This window comes from Aulonocara sp. 'chitande type north' Nkhata Bay, linkage group LG19 (assembly GCF_057382095.1).
Source record: "Aulonocara sp. 'chitande type north' Nkhata Bay isolate Kocher_YH1m ecotype deep benthic linkage group LG19, A_spYH_male_GT1.1, whole genome shotgun sequence".
NCBI classification, from domain to species: Eukaryota; Metazoa; Chordata; class Actinopteri; order Cichliformes; family Cichlidae; genus Aulonocara; species Aulonocara sp. 'chitande type north' Nkhata Bay.
This window is the reverse complement of record NC_141362.1, coordinates 27,129,919-27,147,941: the sequence shown is the minus strand read 5'-3', so window position 1 is coordinate 27,147,941 and position 18,023 is coordinate 27,129,919. Positions and strand designations below refer to the sequence as shown.

The 18,023-nt window shown below is 40.2% G+C and overlaps 1 protein-coding gene across 1 annotated transcript in view; it reads right to left on the bottom strand.

Annotated features, from left to right (window-relative positions):
- Positions 1-16,930: 16,930 nt before the first annotated feature.
- The window catches only part of LOC147307189 (uncharacterized), a 34,869-nt gene continuing 33,776 nt past the window's right edge, over positions 16,931-18,023 (bottom strand). Inside the window, exon 2 of the mRNA XM_086274281.1 lies at positions 16,931-17,232. Coding sequence (XP_086130407.1) covers positions 16,931-17,232 — 302 coding nt within the window. The remainder of the gene's footprint in view (positions 17,233-18,023) is intronic.

The window sequence follows — 18,023 nt, the reverse complement described above, 5'->3', positions numbered from 1 at the left end:
CCTCTGTCAGTTTGTCCCAGGGCATGCAATCCATTATTATTCAAACCAACTGTTAACTATATATTTCTGCACATTTACGTATTATGATTCATATTGCCACATTCATTGACTTTGTTTATAGGTGATTTCATTGTTTGATCACGTTAAAATGTTCCTAATTTAATGTTAAAAGCACTTGGAAAAGGCAGAATCCCATGTAAAATTAGCACAACAAACTCTATTTTCATTACTGAAAATAACTGTATTTCTATGGGACGGTTATTTTCTGTTATTTTACGGTAGTATTTTGGCATACCATACCAAATCGCCCCAGCTGCTGAAAACGGTAATATTCCGGCAGCTGGGGCGATTTGGTATGTGTGGAGGTCATATGAGTACAGTGAACTCATTTTAATGTTCAATAAACCTTTTTGGGATGATTTGGGCTGTGTGATGTGCTGAAATGCTTGGGTGGTATATGTATGTGTGTTTAAATCATCCTATATACTGATCTACTTAGATTAAAGGAAAGTTCACAGATTAACCAATATAAAGTGTGAAATGCTGATTATGGACAGTTATTTGGACATTACTTCCAGTAGTGTTAATTATCACTTTGCATTTAAAGTACTTAAATTTTAATCAGTGAGCATCCACCTCACTTTTATGCTTGCTGAAGCACACATTTCTATTACAGTTGAGAAATAAAAGCAGGGAGAAAAAAGTGTGTAACTGGTGATGTAAAGATTAAAACAGGTGATTCACACATACGTCGACAGTGCTTCAAGATAAAGTGCCAAACACTGAGCAAAATGCAATTGCTTCCAGTCTGTGCAGGGTTGTACGTACTGCCAAAGATGCAAAAACAGCAAGTTACAAACAAAACATGATGCATTACTTAGCTTCGACAGCTACTTGTAGCAGAAGCGGGTCTGAACAATGAGGTAACATGTTGTCAGTATAACAAATGGTGAAACTCCAGTAGCTTGCAGGTTTAATGTTCAGATAAGTAAATAGAAGTACAGATACCACAGATGTACATTTAAAAATGAAACTGAAGTCCAAAACTTGTACTTCAGCTGAGGGAAAATAGCAGCTAACAGCAAATAGACAGAGTGACAGCTGTACAGTGTGATAAGCATATCCACTTCAGGCAAATTATTGTTTAATGGATTAATGCATTGAATATTTATTATCCTCGATTAAGAAGTGATGTGATCCAGTTGAAAAGTTGTATGTTTGCAATTAGGGTTAAAAAATACACAAGTATCAACTTGTACTCAGAGCAGTACCAGACCAGGAGCATTAAAACGTAGGCTGCAACCAGAGCCGACCGCATGTTAGAGAGAATATCTGTAAATTTCACAGCTGCACTGAAATATGTAGGTTTCATTCTCCAGGGACTACAAATGTACAGTGTGTGTGTCTTAGCTCACCAATCAGATAGTTGTTGATACTGTTGTTTGGCTGGACAGACCAAGGGACAAACTGAGTCTCACCACATTCACAAAATTGTGTGATTAGCTATATTACAGCCACATCTTATTGGTCACAGCACTCATTCAGCAGCTTAGTGACAGTGAAGGATCAGGTATTTGAAAGAATAAAAATGAAAGCAATAGGAGCAGTGAGAGGCAAACTGTGTTGACATCAATACATCTCATCTAGAGGGAATGGAGTTGGTGGTCTCTCTGTCACTTCAGGCGTGCAATATGGGATGTGTTTCCACAGACAAGACACTAATGAGTTTTCTGTCACCATATAGATTATAAATAACTGGAAAATTAACCAAGCCTTTCTAAGGTGATGAAGGACGTGATTTTTTTATGGACTTGAGTGAGAGTAAGAGGTTGGTTATTTGGTCTCACTGGCTTTGACATGAAGTGTTGTTGCTGTGCTAAAAGAAATTGCATGTCTCTGAAAACTTCACCCATATTTGGTCTGTATAAAGTCTTGTTGCTATTGTGGAAATTAAAGCACCAAAACACTAGCTCAATTGTATTTTGAGGACTCGCACACAGCCAGACACCTTTATTTCTTAGAAACTTTCCACTCCAAGTTATGCATGACTGTACAGTAAATCCTAGTGAGGTTCTTTCCCCCTCACTTTGCCCCGGGATAACGCTGTTTCCACATGGCTCACCTGTCTGATTTGGTTAGCTCTGGCGAGTCCACTCTCTCATATACCCATACATTCATGTGCACACACATGCCCACACAGTGCACTAAGAGAGCTCCTTACAGCTCTCTTGTGTGGTGGAAACGATCGAATCAGGATCAGATCATTAATCCTTACGCCTGATGCCAGTGAAAGCCCCGGAACTTGAGTCTTCACTCACGGTCTGTCAGTTTAAATCCTACCAAGCATACCGACCTTTAAATGCTGACTAGACAAAGGTTTGGACGTAAGCACGGCCTGGAGTTCATGTTAAAAGTCATCATAGTGGAACGTGTTGCAGTGCTGACCTGAACAATATGTGAGTGATAGTGAGCTCCATGGTTTGTCTACTGCATCTCTGCTGCAGCTGTAAACCTACCCTTATGTAAGAGGACACGCAACTGATTCTTGAACCCTTCTTACAGGTCAAAACATCTCAGCTCTAGCACCATGTTGTGAAATAAAATAATAATATGAAAAAACTGAAATTCAGCCCCGAGAAAACCTTTAATCCAAAAGTCAATTGTCCAATCATAGTAATTATACACAAGGATTCTTGCTACTCATCAAGTATGCATGGGTCTGTGCAAGAAGGCTTGTTTACAACATTTTCAAATTTAGGACTGAAAAATTACATCCAGGGTGAGAGGTTGGTGTCTTTTGGGATTGTTTTGAGGCTGGCTAATAATACAAGCATAAAAAATTCTGTGCTTCAAGTTTAGTGAGCGAAATTATACTGTTTTATTTTTATGGCACTTCACGCTAATGAGCAGGTACTTGTATCTGTCTAATGTCACACAGTCAAAGAATGCAGAGAAAAGGTGATGGCTTAAATTCAGGCTTTATAATGTCTCTGAGCAGACCATTACATGGAGTAATGCTCTCTGTCTGTTTTCTTTAATACCCAATCAAAATCTTAGTACTTAGAGTACAAGACCATGGATGTTACCTGTATTTCATGAAACACAAATTGGGGAAAAAAAGTAAAAAAACAACAACTGCATAATAATCTACTCCTGATAATTTTCTGAGCTGTTTATATGTCATTATAAATTTGAAAAACAAGCAGTTGTAAGTAGGGTGGAACAGTCTGTTATGACAGATGTTCAGACACCTTTAAAAAAAAAGGGTGAAACTGTTTTATATCCAAGTATGAAGGCATCAGAGTTTTAGTTTATTTCGGGACCAGTTAAACTTCACAAATACATTTGATATCTATACTCACCAGCCACTTTATTATGTACACTTGCTGAGATTTCCCCACACAACAATTTCTAAGATTTAAAGGTCATGATTTCAAGCAAACAAACAAACAAACAGAGAGCTGCAGTTTTCTTGGCAATAAATCTTTGTTGGTGAAAGAAGCCAGACTGCTAACACTAACCCCAATTCAGTTCAATTTAATTCAATTTATGTTGCACCGCATCAAAACAGCCGTCACCTCAAGGCACTTTGTATTGTAAGATAGAGACCTACAATAATACATACTGTAGAGTACATGGCCACTCATTATAACATGCAGATACATGTCTCTGAACACACATCCCTCCTGTCAGCTAAGAACACGATAGTGAAGCTACAGTTCACATTGGCTCACCAAAATCAGACAACAGAATATTAGAAAAAATATTACCTGGTCTAATGAGTCTCAGTTTTTGCTATGACATTCAGATGTTAGGGTCAGAATTTGTATCAATAGTTCACATTCACACATCCTGTCTCCTTTTATTGTAGTTTGAAATAAGCATTTGTCATCGAACGTACACCAGGAAGAGCAGAATGAAACTCACAGGTCAAAGTTTGCATTTTTGGAGGGAGTGGGCATCTATGACTTCTGGAGATACAATGTTAATGATACACACGTGGTTACAGTTGGGTTGTTCATGTTCACTGCCCTGATTGCTTGCGTGTGCTTGTGTGTGTCAGCTAATGCCTTTGTCAGCAGCTGTTCATTTTGTCCATGTGCAGCACTAGCTGAGCGGTGGGTGCTTGACATTTAAGCAAACAATCTGCTCTCAATAAACACTCAGCTTGTGGTGTTTTATGCTTTGTGGTGAGCGACCGTGGCTCGGGGGGTTGGGAAGTGTATCTGTAACCGGAAGGTCGCCGGTTCGATCCCCGGGCTCTCTGTCCTTGTCGTTGTGTCCTTGGGCAAGACACTTTACCCTACTTGCCTACTGGTGTCGGCCAGAGGGGCCGATGGCGCGATATGGCAGCCTCGCTTCTGTCAGTCTGCCCCAGGGCAGCTGTGGCTACAACTGTAGCTGCCTCCACCAGTGTGTGAATGTGAGAGTGAATGAATAGTGGCATTGTAAAGCGCTTTGGGTGCCTTGAAAAGCGCTATATAAATCCAATCCATTATTATGTGTTTTATGCTCCAAAGTTACAAATGAGCCTAAATTAGTATCTTTTCAGATTGCGGTTCCATCTGTGCAATGTGTATTTTATTTAGGTGGATTTTTGTAAACTGAATAATATTTACTAATTTAAAGAGTACCAGAACAGAAACCTTGCACAAATACTACCTGCCCTTATTATAACCTTGCCTACATCATATTCAGTGTGGTGATGTACAGAGATAAATTTGTGTCATCACCCAAAAACAAAAGGCTACCTGACTATAACGCTGAGCTCGAAGGGCATCTTTACAGACTGCAAAGTTCACTGTGTCATGCTCATTAATACAAATCCACAGCATCTCCTCTTTAGCCTGGAATTAATGCTACCCATCATTTTTGAAAAGAAAGAACAATTTGTATTTGTCAGACTACAGATCAGTGAAATGAGCTCTGCTGATTATTCAAATTCCAGTCCAACGTTAATTCCAGGCTTAAACAAAAATTGCTGAATGCCATCTAAATGCAATCAACTGTGCTTTCCAGTGAAACATGCTCTAAAATGATTCATGAATCTGTGCTCTCGTCTGCAAGTTTCCAAGTAGCCTTATCTTAATATCAATTACTAATTAGAAAAAGTCTTTTGCACCAACATCCTATGCAAATCTTACTTGTGCTTTGAGATAATACTATAGCTTCATAAACCAGCAGATCAGAGCTGGAACTCAAAAAATGAAATGATCTTCTGCAGCTGCAGATGTTTAGCATGCTAAACTATGTAGGCTTGATTTACTGTCTCTTACATAAATATAAACAAGAGCAAATTTAGTTTTCTTTCTAAATTATCCTCTTTTTCAAAATTCAGCATTCCTTTGCCCTTGGAAAAGCCTGTAATCTCCCCTTGAGACATGCCTGCATAAAGAAATTTTGCTGATCGTAGTTCAGTGCAAAGGATAGATGATTTTAATTCCACTCAGATACAGAACACAGTAAACATATTGGCTTTTTATATTTACTTTTCTGTCCGGCTTTCCACTTTGACTTTACTTCAGGTTATGTTAACTAACCGAGCAAATGTTTAGTCAGCAAAATGAGATTAGCCAAATTAAAAAGGTTTTCTCCTCCCATTTAAATCAGAAAAACCACCTCGTAAGGCCTCACCCAGTGTGGGCCATTCAAGGTTCTTATCTAAATCAGTCATTATGGTGCCATTGTGTTGCCTAGCAACTGACTTAAATGACCTGTTTATAAGCCTCCATACACTCATAGAACTCCATTAAAGCATCCTAATGTATAAATTTCAAAATAAAATCTAATTTACATTCACAAATATTACGCATTCTTAGCAGTAATTGCCTTGTTACATTTGTCAGTGTGATTAAATATATCAGTTTGCCAGCAACACAAACAGGCCAAACAATACTGTAGCATGATGAAGTGCTACTTAATATAACATAGCATTACACGAACCACTATAACATAAAATACTGTATTTCCAGGACAGCACTGATTCATAAAAACACATTCAGAATTCAGAGTAAGCACTGAACTGTAGCAAGTTCTGATTTTAAATTTTGTGAAACATACATGTGGCAACTTTAACAGGACACCTGAGGGGTAAATCACATTGTACATCATCAACTAAAATATTACCTTTGTACCGATTATTTAAAATAAGATTCAAAACATGCAAAGACTGAGCGATCTCAGAAAAAAAAGGAAGCCTCGTTTGTTTTTAGAAAAAGCCACTCCTTTTATCAGATAAGAAAAAACTCAACCGTTGTTTCTCTACAATTGTGTGAATTCGTGTCATAAATGTTTTAAAAAGGTCTAAAACTACTGTAGCAATTTAGCAAATGACTTGCAAAGAGGAGCAGCAAAAACACTGTAAGTGCAAAGGTGCATGTCTAACAGAACTTTACTAAAGGTTTGCTGATTTTTAAAGTAGTCTGTTAGTCATTAAAACAGCAGCAATAGTCTGTTTTTATACAGGGAGTGAGATTGTTCTCTTGGGCATCACTAAAGTACTACTTAGCCTAGTCTCAAACCAGTGTTTGTTTTTGGTCTTTTGTGGAATTTCGTAATCATAAGAAACATAAATCATCTTCAGTCTGATTCTTTTTAGTCTCATTCAAAAACAAGTACTGACACAGAAACAGCCACAGAAAGAAGTGCAAACAGGCTCAAATCCTAATTTTGTACCCAGGTACACTGAAGTGCACGCTTCACTACCCCAGTTTGCAGAGTGTAACCTCCTGTCACGGGCAGTTTGACTCAGAGGTACAACTGTGGATCCAATTTCACATGGCGTTCCCCACTAATAGTGATACACAAGCACTATTATGATGATCAGTACTTATTATGCTTTTTTTACAATGTACCAGTACAAATACACTTTGACATTAGTGAACGATGGTGCCAGAGCTTTAAAGCCCTCAGTATAAAATATGATACAATGTGACAGCTGGACACAGCGGGCAAATAAAAAGTAAAACGTTATTATATAAAACGTATTAAAGTATTTAAATGTGAAAATGTCAAAGAATTATTAGTAATCCGAGTTTGAACTGCAAGATTAAAATTTAATGAGAGGGCAGCTTTAATAAGACTACGCTATTTTTCACCTCAGAGGTGGGTGGGGGTGGTGTGGGTGATGTTAAGTTTTCCTGTCAGTGAAGTTTATATCAGGTCAAGTATTTCTGGACTTAGCAACATCTTGTGCCTTTTCCTTGCAGCTCACAACTGACGTCACCACTACACAAAGGAATGTAAATAGAGCTCTGGAAACAAGGCAAGAAGCACAAAAACCTCCTCCGTAAATCATTTCAAATAGTTGCCTCTGAATGTAAATAAACAAAGCAGCCCCTTATAACCAATATGCATGCGTATACTTTAACAAAATTAAGTTATTATTATAAAAATGATCACTGAAGGACTTGATAGCTGTAGCTCAGGTGGCAGAGCAGATCAGCCACTAACCAGAAGGTCGGTGGTTCGATCCCAGGCTGCTCCAGTCTGCATGCCAAATATCCTTGGGCAAGATTCTAACCCCATGTTGCTCTCCGATGCATCCATCGGAATGTGTATGAATGTTAGATACTTAGAAGTGCTTGGGTGAATGAATTAGTTGTATAAAGCGCTTTGAGTGCTCAGACAGAGTAGAAAAGCGCTATATAAGAACCAGTCCATTTACCATAGCTTTGATCACAGTTGTGAAAAAGAGACGTGTCTTTACAAGCACCATCTTTTAGTGCTGTAGAGCATAGTTCTGCTTCTGCAAGCAGTTACATATATTTTTATCTTCAATTTAATTCTCTGCATATTCTGGTTCAACTGTGATAGACTGGTGACCTTTCCAGGGTACCGAGGCTTTCACCCTATGACAGCAGAGATAGACTCCAGACTGCCCTGCAAGTCTGAGATTGATGGATGCATGGACTGATGGGTGGATGGAAGGACAAATAAAACAAATAAAGTCAAAAGAAAAAAAATAGGCCTGCTAACGTCACAGCAAAGGCACAACTTTAATAATAACAATAATAATAATCATGGATTGCATTTATATAGCGCTTTTCGAGACCCTCAAAGCGCTTTACAATTCCACTATTCATTCACTCTCACATTCACACACTGGTGGACTTTAAGAGGCCTGATCTGTTTGCCAGTTTGATTCTGTCTCTTGTGTCATTGTCTAGAATCAGGTTTAGAGGCAATAGTCTAAACAAAGTAATCCAGATCTCTGAACCCTGGTCAGGATCCCAGTGTGTTTCCAAGCCAGAGGGCATGCATAATCCCTCTGGTGCAGTCTTTGTGTGACTTGTGATCTCCTTCCAGTTGGATTCCCTGAAATAAATTCCAAGGAGGTGATATCCTGGTCAGATGCCTAAACCATTTTAGTGGATTCCTTAAAATTTGAAGCAGGAGCTATTCTACTCTGGGCTCCCTCTACTATAACTACTTCTCACTGTGTCCCTGGCTGTGAGCCTATAGACCATGTACAGATGAATGTACAGACAGCCTTGTTTTTTCAGTCACAACTTAGAGCTCACGACCACATTGATAGTAGGAATGTAAATAGACTGGCATTTTGCTTCTTCCTCCACATAGACTGAAAATTCCAACTTACTGATTGTGTGTTTTCCATGTCTGCCTTCAGTTATAATTTGGATCTCTAGCTACTTGAAGTCCTTAATGTTGGGGCAACATTTCTCCTTCCACATCAGCCGACCACTGTTACACAGCCAAGATGGACAGTTCTCCTTCTAAAGTCAAGGTTTTATTTAAACCACTCCACTCAGGAATTCAGGAAACTACATGAGGTGACCCCTTGAGTGTGTTTTCATGTACATGTAAGCACACTTAGTGGATCAGACTATACACAATGCTAATATTTAGCGGCCGACTTTAAGTACGTAATGAGAAAAAGCAAAACTACCTAAAAGCTTTAGTATCTCTGCTATGAAGTTTACATGATAACACTTGGCCGTTTAAGTTTGGTTGTATGTGTCTGGGACTTTTAAGTTCAAGGGCTCTGCAGCTCTGAAGATGGATGACGACAAAGGCAATATGCACATGGGTGTCAGCTGCAGTCTGATGACTGGAGCGAATGCAAGACAGATTGTCACCACACTGTATTAACCCTCACCTAGACACTGCTTCTGTATCCTGTTCAATTTACAGGAGGCAGTAAAGTTGTTTTCTTCTTCTTTAAGTTCAGGGCTAGGTTGAAAATAAGTTAGGAGGCAGTCTGTATGCATGGCTTACATTTACTGAAGGTTTGGATTACAAAGAGATGCTTCTGGGAGTACATATTTTACAGTGTGCAGTGTGCTTAATATGGGCAAGCATGCAATTCTTATAAATAACTGCACTGCAAAAAGTGAAAGAAGATGAATGGATGTTTGCCCTAAAAATATTACATTTTCTTCATATCTGGCATTCTCAAACTGATCTAAAGTTGCCTTTTTTCTTGATGTCATGTAGTGCTGGCCCATTGCATCATACCACATGCAGGGTCTGCCAAGTCTTTTCCCTGGAGCTCTGTCCTCTGGATAGCTGAGCTTTTTCAAAGTGCTTGCATTTCATTGCCTACCTATGTATGTACTCAATCTAAATGAAGAAAGTGTGCAAGACTGGGGCCACTATTACATCTTATTTATGCAAAAGTTGTGGAAATAGAATTTACACAAAAACCCAGCTACCAAATCGATACTTAAGAGTATCAAAGATGTCAGCTCAAAAGGAGATATGGTTCTTAAATCTATAAATGTGAATATAAATGAGTAATTACAGTATTCTGTAATTCCCTGGTAATGCACTGTTGGCCCGGCATGTAGCTAACAGCAGGGATGGGCAAATTAATCATCACATGCCTCCTAAGTTTATTCTTTCTGATCTTGCAATCAATGGAAAATGTAATAGAGCAAGGGAGACATGAAATTAATAAGGACGTGGTTGATTTATGGCATTAGGACAAACAGAATTAAAAAAATAAATCTGGGATGAAAATTGTTTGAAATTACAGCATAAAAGTAATTAAAATTCAGACATCAAACAAAATATACAGTGGGGAAAAATATAAATAGAAACCACATGACTGCAGAAATTACCTGTGTTTTGAATGCCACAAACCTTAGTTTTTCCAGTGACACACATCCAACAACAGCTTCCATCCCCAATGGGACAATTTCTCTCTTCACATTGGGATGGCTGTAGCTCAGGAGGCATAGCAGATAATCGAGCTGGAAGGTTTGTGATTTGATCCCTGGCTGCTCCAGTCTACATGCCAAATATCCCTGGGAATGATACTAACCCCAAGTTGCTCTCCAATGCATTCACTGGTGTTTGAATGGTAGCTGGAAAACACTTAAACATAGAAAAAAAGTGCTGGTGTGAATGAGTTGTATAGAGCTTAGAAAATACAAGCACCACATTGTGTTGATCTCATTGTATTGATATAAACTACTCAGTTCCCAATCATATTAGGTATCCTTTTTATTCTTGCTGCAGTCTCCTTGTCATGTTTGATATCACATCCTCTGGCATGCTCCACTGTGGTGCTTCGGCCTGTCGTGCAACTCTTGATTTTTGTAAACTAGTGCTGTGGCCCCGGCAGCTGGGTTGAAGAGATGAGTGTATGATTATGTAATCTTTTACTGTTGTTTTAATATATTTCAGTACAGAAGCTTAGACATTAATAGTTATACAGAGGGAAAGTTATACAGAGTTTGCAAACTCTAGACGTTGTGGTAAATACTTCAATAAATAGAAGCAACCATTATGGAGTTGATCAGACTACAGGAAGAAGTTGTGTGCCAAACTATTGGCAGAGTTTCGGTGTTTTTTAACCCCCACAGTTACGTAACTTTTCCTCAAACCATCCAGGAAAAAACTCACCAGCATATGAACCATGAAAACTGCACATCATCTGCAACTGTCATGTGCTTTTAAGCTAAATCAGTGGTAAATTGAATTTATAAAGCACAGTATTGGTAATCTGTCCACAAAAAACTGCTGCAACAGTTATGTTAATAAATAATATTTTAATGTATTCCAACACCTGCTCTTTCATGCCAAACACAAATCAGGAAAAGGCCTCTAGTTTCAGCTACTAATCTATATAAACAGTCTTTTTTAGCACTTCCAAATACTGTTTTCGACTACATGAGCTGACCTTTATTTTGACAATTTCTGTTCAGGTGGATTGTAAAAAACACATGTTTATTTAAAGTTTTTAGTGTACTTCAATATTAGCTACTATATGTGAAAATAAAACCTTCAGATTCTGTGTGAACATAGACTAAACAAAATATTAGCCCCAGCCAGTTCTTAGTTTAGAAATTGGAATGCAGAGATATATTTTTAGAAAATTAATTCAGAGATTTTATTAGTAACAGATAAAGTGCCAAATTATACAAAATGCCAGTTAGTGCCAATTCTACTTGGGCAGAGTTGAAATCGTGTTCTGGCACGATCTGGCATTCATTAATCTTTGGTCTCAGTCCACTGAATACTTCATCAGGAGAAGAGGAGAGTTTTGTCTGCATGATATCATGTACCAGGGGATTCGGTCCCAGTTTAAGAGGACCAAGGTTCTGACAAACGGCTGATGAAAGACTGTGGCCTGAGCATTGACAGCTGTCAGCGGTGTGGCTCTGAACAGCATCAGGGTCTTGAACTCAATCTAAGGCACCACAGGAAGGCTAAGGAGCAAAAGTTCCACCTCTTTCTTCTTGTTCTCTGATCATACTAAGGATGTGGATGACATTTCAACTAAAGTCGAGCAAAATCTTTACATTTTTGATGTGATAATAAAATAACAAGCATAACCAGATTGCCTGAGCATAGCAGTCAAATTCCTTCCATTTTTGCCGCTTATCAGGATTTGGGTTGCTGGTGCAACAGTCTAAGCCAGGGGTCTCGAACTCCAGTCCTCGAGGGCCGCTGTCCTGAAGCTTTTCCATGTGTCCCTGTTGCAACACGCCTGAGTAAAATTAGTAAAATTAGCAAGAGTATAGAACTTGACTGCATGCTGAAGTGGCAACCCCTAACCCTACTCAAGTAAATTTAAGTTAATGTAAGTGTTTGAGAAAAATATACTTCTAAAAGTACTTTTATTGCACCATGTTCATTCACTCATGAGCTGCTGTAACATGAATCCAATGGCTGAATCACCACCACAGCATGCAGTTAAGGTCTATAAAGTCTTGCTAATGACCTACTGATTGTATTCAGGCGTGTTGCAACAGGGACACCTGACCTCCCTCTGTCAGCCCACTTCTTCCAGTTCATCCAAGGGGACACCTGGTGCCACCAACCTTCTGATTAGTGGATGACCTGCTCTGACTTCTGATCCACAGCCATCCCAGCGATCCCTTCAGTGTTCTTCTGGGTCTGCCCCGGGGCTTCCTCTCGGTAGGACATGCCCAAAAACACCTCACCCAGGAGACGCCCTGGAGGCATTCTAGTCAGATGCTTGAACCACCTCAACTAGCTTCTTTTGATATAAAGGAGCCAGTCAATGGTATTTTATGTTAACTATTAATACACTTTTAGACTAAATAGTTATTCTTTCACATAGCCTGACAGTCACACATCATAATAACAGTATGTCTGTAACTGGCCAGTATTTACCGCACACATTCTATGCTATTTGTTATTTGCTGTGTTCATGTTCCTGGCTTCATCTCTTCAGCTCTCGTGCTCCCGTTCGTCCTCCAAGTCTTGTCCCTCAATTTTTCTCTCTGTATGGCATTCATTTCAGCTGCCACATCAGTTGCAGAGAAGGATCTGCTTTTGTATGTTCTCTCACGCTTTCTTAGCTTTTGCACAGAATCTCAGGTTTCTCCCAGTAATATAAAGCTAAATAAAATAACTACTATGACATAAATGAATGCTAGATGTAGACACGCTCTGGCAAAAGAATCCAAACCTCAAGAACGGTATTTTCAAGCAAAAGAAAAGAGATACAAAAACTAATTATCACTTGAAGACTTCTGAGTTGAAATCTACAAAGGCGAAGCAATGCCATCCTGCTTTCTTATTAATATCACAGTGAGTACTGTCAGGCTCAAAGGGTATTCAAAACAGATGCTTTTGGACACTCATTTATCACAATCTATGCAACTTTTAATATTTAAACTACAATGATATGTAAAGGTATTCACTGGATACACTGGTTTTCATAAACGTGCTTCCTTGTGCGTCAATATTAAAAACCACTGAGGTATGCTAATCAGCTGTAGAGCCCTTTTCATCACCAGCAGCTTGAAGCAGAGCCAGTGACAGTTCTCTCATCCTGGCTCATCAGCTACTAATGCAACAGAAGATAGCTCTTCTTCCACCGTCAGTAGCCTTCCCACCAGATGCCAACAATGAAAAACCCTCCAACTAGTGCTCTCACATAAAATGCATGCATGCCAAGTTCTGTGAAGTACAATCAAAGTCCTTACAGTAAGATCTCCTGCTTTAATGATCCACCTCCACCTTCACCCATCCAAGTTTTTCCTTTTGATCAAAGATGTATTATTTTGGGGGCTTTAATGCATAGCTGGCGTGACAGACCATAGGCTATTCTTTAGTGATTTTTTGTCATTTTTGAGATTTGAGGCTATTCATAAAATATTCAGAGCTGTAGCCCTGCAGATCTAACAACACTTAAGCGATGACATGTCATGATTATTATACAGGATGTTCTAGTCATTTTAGTTAGAAGAAAAGCCTCTGAAGAAGGAGAATAGGATTCAAGGTTCAACGTATTGTTTATCACACTGCTAATACACACTGCTAATAACACACTGCTCTCTCCTGTCACAGCTGACATTTGACTAACAGATGGAGAAAGAGTGAAAAGGTCACAGCCCTATTTCATTTTCCATCTTTTTTCTTTTATCTGTCACCCTCTTTAGTTCTGCTTCCTTTTTTCCACTATTCCTTTGTTACTTCATCATTTTTTTGTGTGTTTGTTAGTTTTTCTCTGTACAAACTTTCACTCCTTACTTTCTTTATCTCCATACCTGTACAGTGAGGCTCACTAGAATGGGCTGAAATGTCACAACACATCAGTAGTGAGTCATGCGCCTCACATTGGGGATAAGCACGCTTCCAAGAGTTTGCCATGAGCTGGGCGGCCTTGAGGGTTTGACTTTGTGCCACGGGTGCCGCGGCACACTGACAGCTAAATTAGTTTAATTTCTCTGTCAAATTGTTTCTTTCAAACGTCTTGAGAAGGTAATGAAACTTTGAATTTGATGTCGTACAAAACAGATTATGGTTTTAGTGTCTTGTGCAGCAGGTAATTTCAGCCAACAATAATTTAACTTAACTTTCATCTTGCTTTCCATGATGTGATGGCATTTTAAAAAAAAAAATCTCAGACAGTACGGTACACGCCACTGGTAAATTGGGTTTGTGCATAATTTTGGCCTCTGTGCTGTGGAATAATGGCAGGAGTCCCCCTAATTTATGTAAAAAAAAGTCATCTTTAGTGTTATTTCTGTTTGAAAAAGTTTCCCCCAACACATTTATCACCTTCTGTTCTCACCCTTCCTGATGCATCCAGTTACTGGAGTGAGTGGCTGTGGGAGGCACAGTCCTCCATCACAGGCAGGTATATGCTCACTCAGTAAGCCTTATCACTAATTCAGCAGGATCAAAGGTTATCCACTCAGCACCTATTATTACAATGACACCCTGTTTGTTAGCAGTGCAGTGTCAGGCCAGTGGGAGAGACTTTGATGGCTGTCATTGTGGAGCACTCTTTACCTTTCCTCCACCCCTGCAACTATCACTAATCATTCCTTTCCCTTCAATTAGCTAGTTTGTTTGCACCCAGCAATAGTTTCCAGTGAGCACAGCAACTTAAACACACATCCTCCTCTGAGTAGTCATAAATATCCAGTATTACTCGCACAGTATGTAAATATAATAAAGGTTGTAAGGTGTTTTACATTTTGAAATCACATAAAGTTAAATGCAGGTCACTTATAAATTCTCACTCTGACTGCAGGTGTGTGCATGCCAGATGGAGTTGCTTTACCACTTGGAAACAGAGTGTGGAGGGCTACCTGGAAACGTGTAATCTGGTGGTTTTGTCTGACATTATTAGCCAGTTCTGGATCTGAGTGTTCCTTTTGTTTCCAAAATGAAGCAAAGTTAGAGGCGCCACTGAAATTTGGAAATAGTCTGAATTCTTTCAGCTCCAATTAAATGGCAAGCGTGGCTGCTCTCCCAGGTGTTTAACATCCAGGCATCCATAAAAAAGAGGATTCACAAGGTGTAGCAGAGTTAGACGTTAGCAGGAAGTTAGCTACGTGCTTCCTAGCTAATGATTATATAACATTTTAGTGTGACACTCACATCCCGTTGAAGCACTGAAGAAGACCTGTGAGGTCTTCCCCTTCCTTCCGTCAAGCTCAACCTGTTGCTGCTGATTGGCTCTGACTACCCCCAGTTCCTGACTCCAGTGGAGCCTGGATATCTGGGTCCACAAGGAGGACCAGCTGCACTTTAGGCACAACTTGGTTGGACTCGGCAGGGTTTTAAATGTGCTATATAAATAAATTCTGATTTGATTTGTAAGAGTAGACAAGTATATCTGTGAAATTCAGAAGTGGATGCAGGCTATGTTAGCAAACTCACCGCAGCAGACATGGTGACTAATGTCAGCACCTGATATATACTGCACCACTTGGTTCATCACAATGGCAAGGACTGCATCGTCTTCAGTAGCTCATTTGCACACAGTGGTACTAGCCATCTCCTCCCTTGTCCTTTGTTGGGCTCTATGCTCCTGGATATGTTACTTTCGGAAGTGGATCCCTTTGATGGATCCCATCGTGATCCATCAGTGCTATGCAAGGTCATCTTCTGTGGACGGATCACCATAATCCCCGATCCACAGCTACCTGATCCCGGTGCTTTCAGTTCCTTCCAGGACTTACTGAAAGCTTACGTTCTAGCCATCTATAGGGCAGCTGCTGATTTGACACCCATGACAGAGGACTACAGGCAAGCGGAGCTAGCACTCCTCTGGAAGCAGTGGTGCAGCCAGCCAGTCATTCCCAAGCACTGTCATTGTCCATGCTCGCCAGCATGGACAATGACTCATTCCTGATGGGACTGTTTCATCGCAAGATGCAGAAAGCCATTCGAATTATAATCTGATCAAGGTACCTACTTTAAAGGTGGCAACTCTGAACTCCAGGAGCCTCATCAGACTTCCAGCACTCCCACCGATTTTTTTTTTCAGCCTACTGGCTGACCAAATTAAGTGAATTGCACCTTTGCTACGCAAAGTTGGGGTCATCTCTACGAAAGGCCAGCCAGTTATCTGTAGTCATAATGTAGCCACATCTATAGAGAAAATAAATAAGCATACAGCAGCTGGTTGGCCAATCACCATTGATTCAAAGCATTCTCTGCACAAATCAGATGACATGATTCCATCTGTTAATCAGGTACAGGCTTTGGCGCAAAGAGTTTTGTCGGAGCTACTTGCGGGGACAGTTGGCATAGATTTACTGAGTTAGTGAAGCTTCTTTAACAGAAACCACACCATCACTCCATCACATGGCATACACCCTCTTACTGCACTCCACAGCCACACACTTATATTTTGGATGTGTAACTGGTTCCTGTTCAATAAATGAATAAAATAGAGCTGTGTAATTGGATGTGGATTCATTAGGTATCATCGATCTGATCTTATCCTGCAGACCTCTTGAGGTTGGAGATGACTAGAGTCGCCTTATCATTGTCACGGCTCAGCGGCACGAGGGAACAGGGATGGACACAGGTGCAGAAACCAACCCGGAAGCGAGGTGACAGAGAACAAATGATTTATTTCCGCCCACAGGTAAACAAAGGTAAAAAACAAAGTGACGCCACCACACTAGTGGCGCGTAGGATTCGTCGGTGAATAATGAGGGTGACCTAGACACCTCTAGGAGACGGCTGATCAGCGGGGGCAGCGGGGAGGTAGAAACAGGACTAGGTAGGGACCGGGGGCACTGGAATAAGAGGAGATCACGATCAGAGGGATCCAGCAGACAACCAACAATCCTCCACCGTTGAATTGAATTGCCTTACTTGGTTTCAGATGGAGGGGACAGGTGGAGCGGAAAGCCCGGAAGCGGTCGAGGTGTGGGGAGGCAGGCAGGTGAGCGGTGGGCCGGCAGGCCACGTTGTGTAAGCAGCAGGCGGCCCAGGTCCAGGAGGACGGGAGGGAGGGGAACGAGATCTCCACTCCGGGTGCTATCTCTGAGGACAAGAAAAAACAGGTGAGTCATCACACGGCGTCAGGACAAGGTTTATGATGCTCCACTGAACTACCATGGGGATAGCAGATACTCAGGCGATGAATGGTTGAGAGCGCAGGTCTGATATACCGCTGGCACGATTGCTCACAGGTGGTCAGCCAGGGAGGGGCAACCGGACTCCGCCTAAAGGAGGAGGAGCCGCTGTCTGAGACCTGCAGGTGCCCAACCAGACCATGACAATCATTCTCCCATGCATTGTCATGGAGGTCAACTTCATCAGTGATATTCTCCATTACATCAAGTATTTATGAAAATCTGAAATGTACAGCTCTACTATATTTATTCGCTATGAAGGAGTTATGATCCCAATGTTGACGTCCACACTGAATTCTTTTGGGTGTTTACATTTTTCTTTTAAAGCTGTTTGGACTAAGAATGTTGCAAAGTATCCAGCTCTCATAAAAAAATAAATAAATCAGTTTTATAGATAAATACTGTATCGTAGCTGAAACTTTAAAAATAAATAGAAGGCTACAATGTAGAAGATGAAGTCTAACATGAACCAAAGGAGCATCAGTGCAACAGGAGGTGGCCTAAGGGGAAACTGACAGACCAGCAAACCTAATTAGTCAGACCGTTTCAAAAGCTAATTAGATACCTAGTGAATTTATGTTTTCAATTTCAATAATCAAAAGCATGCAAACACTAATTTCTTAACCAAGTGTTTTGCATTAAATATTCAGCTCAGTATAACACTGACATTTATTTCCTTGATATCAATTATTCCCTTAG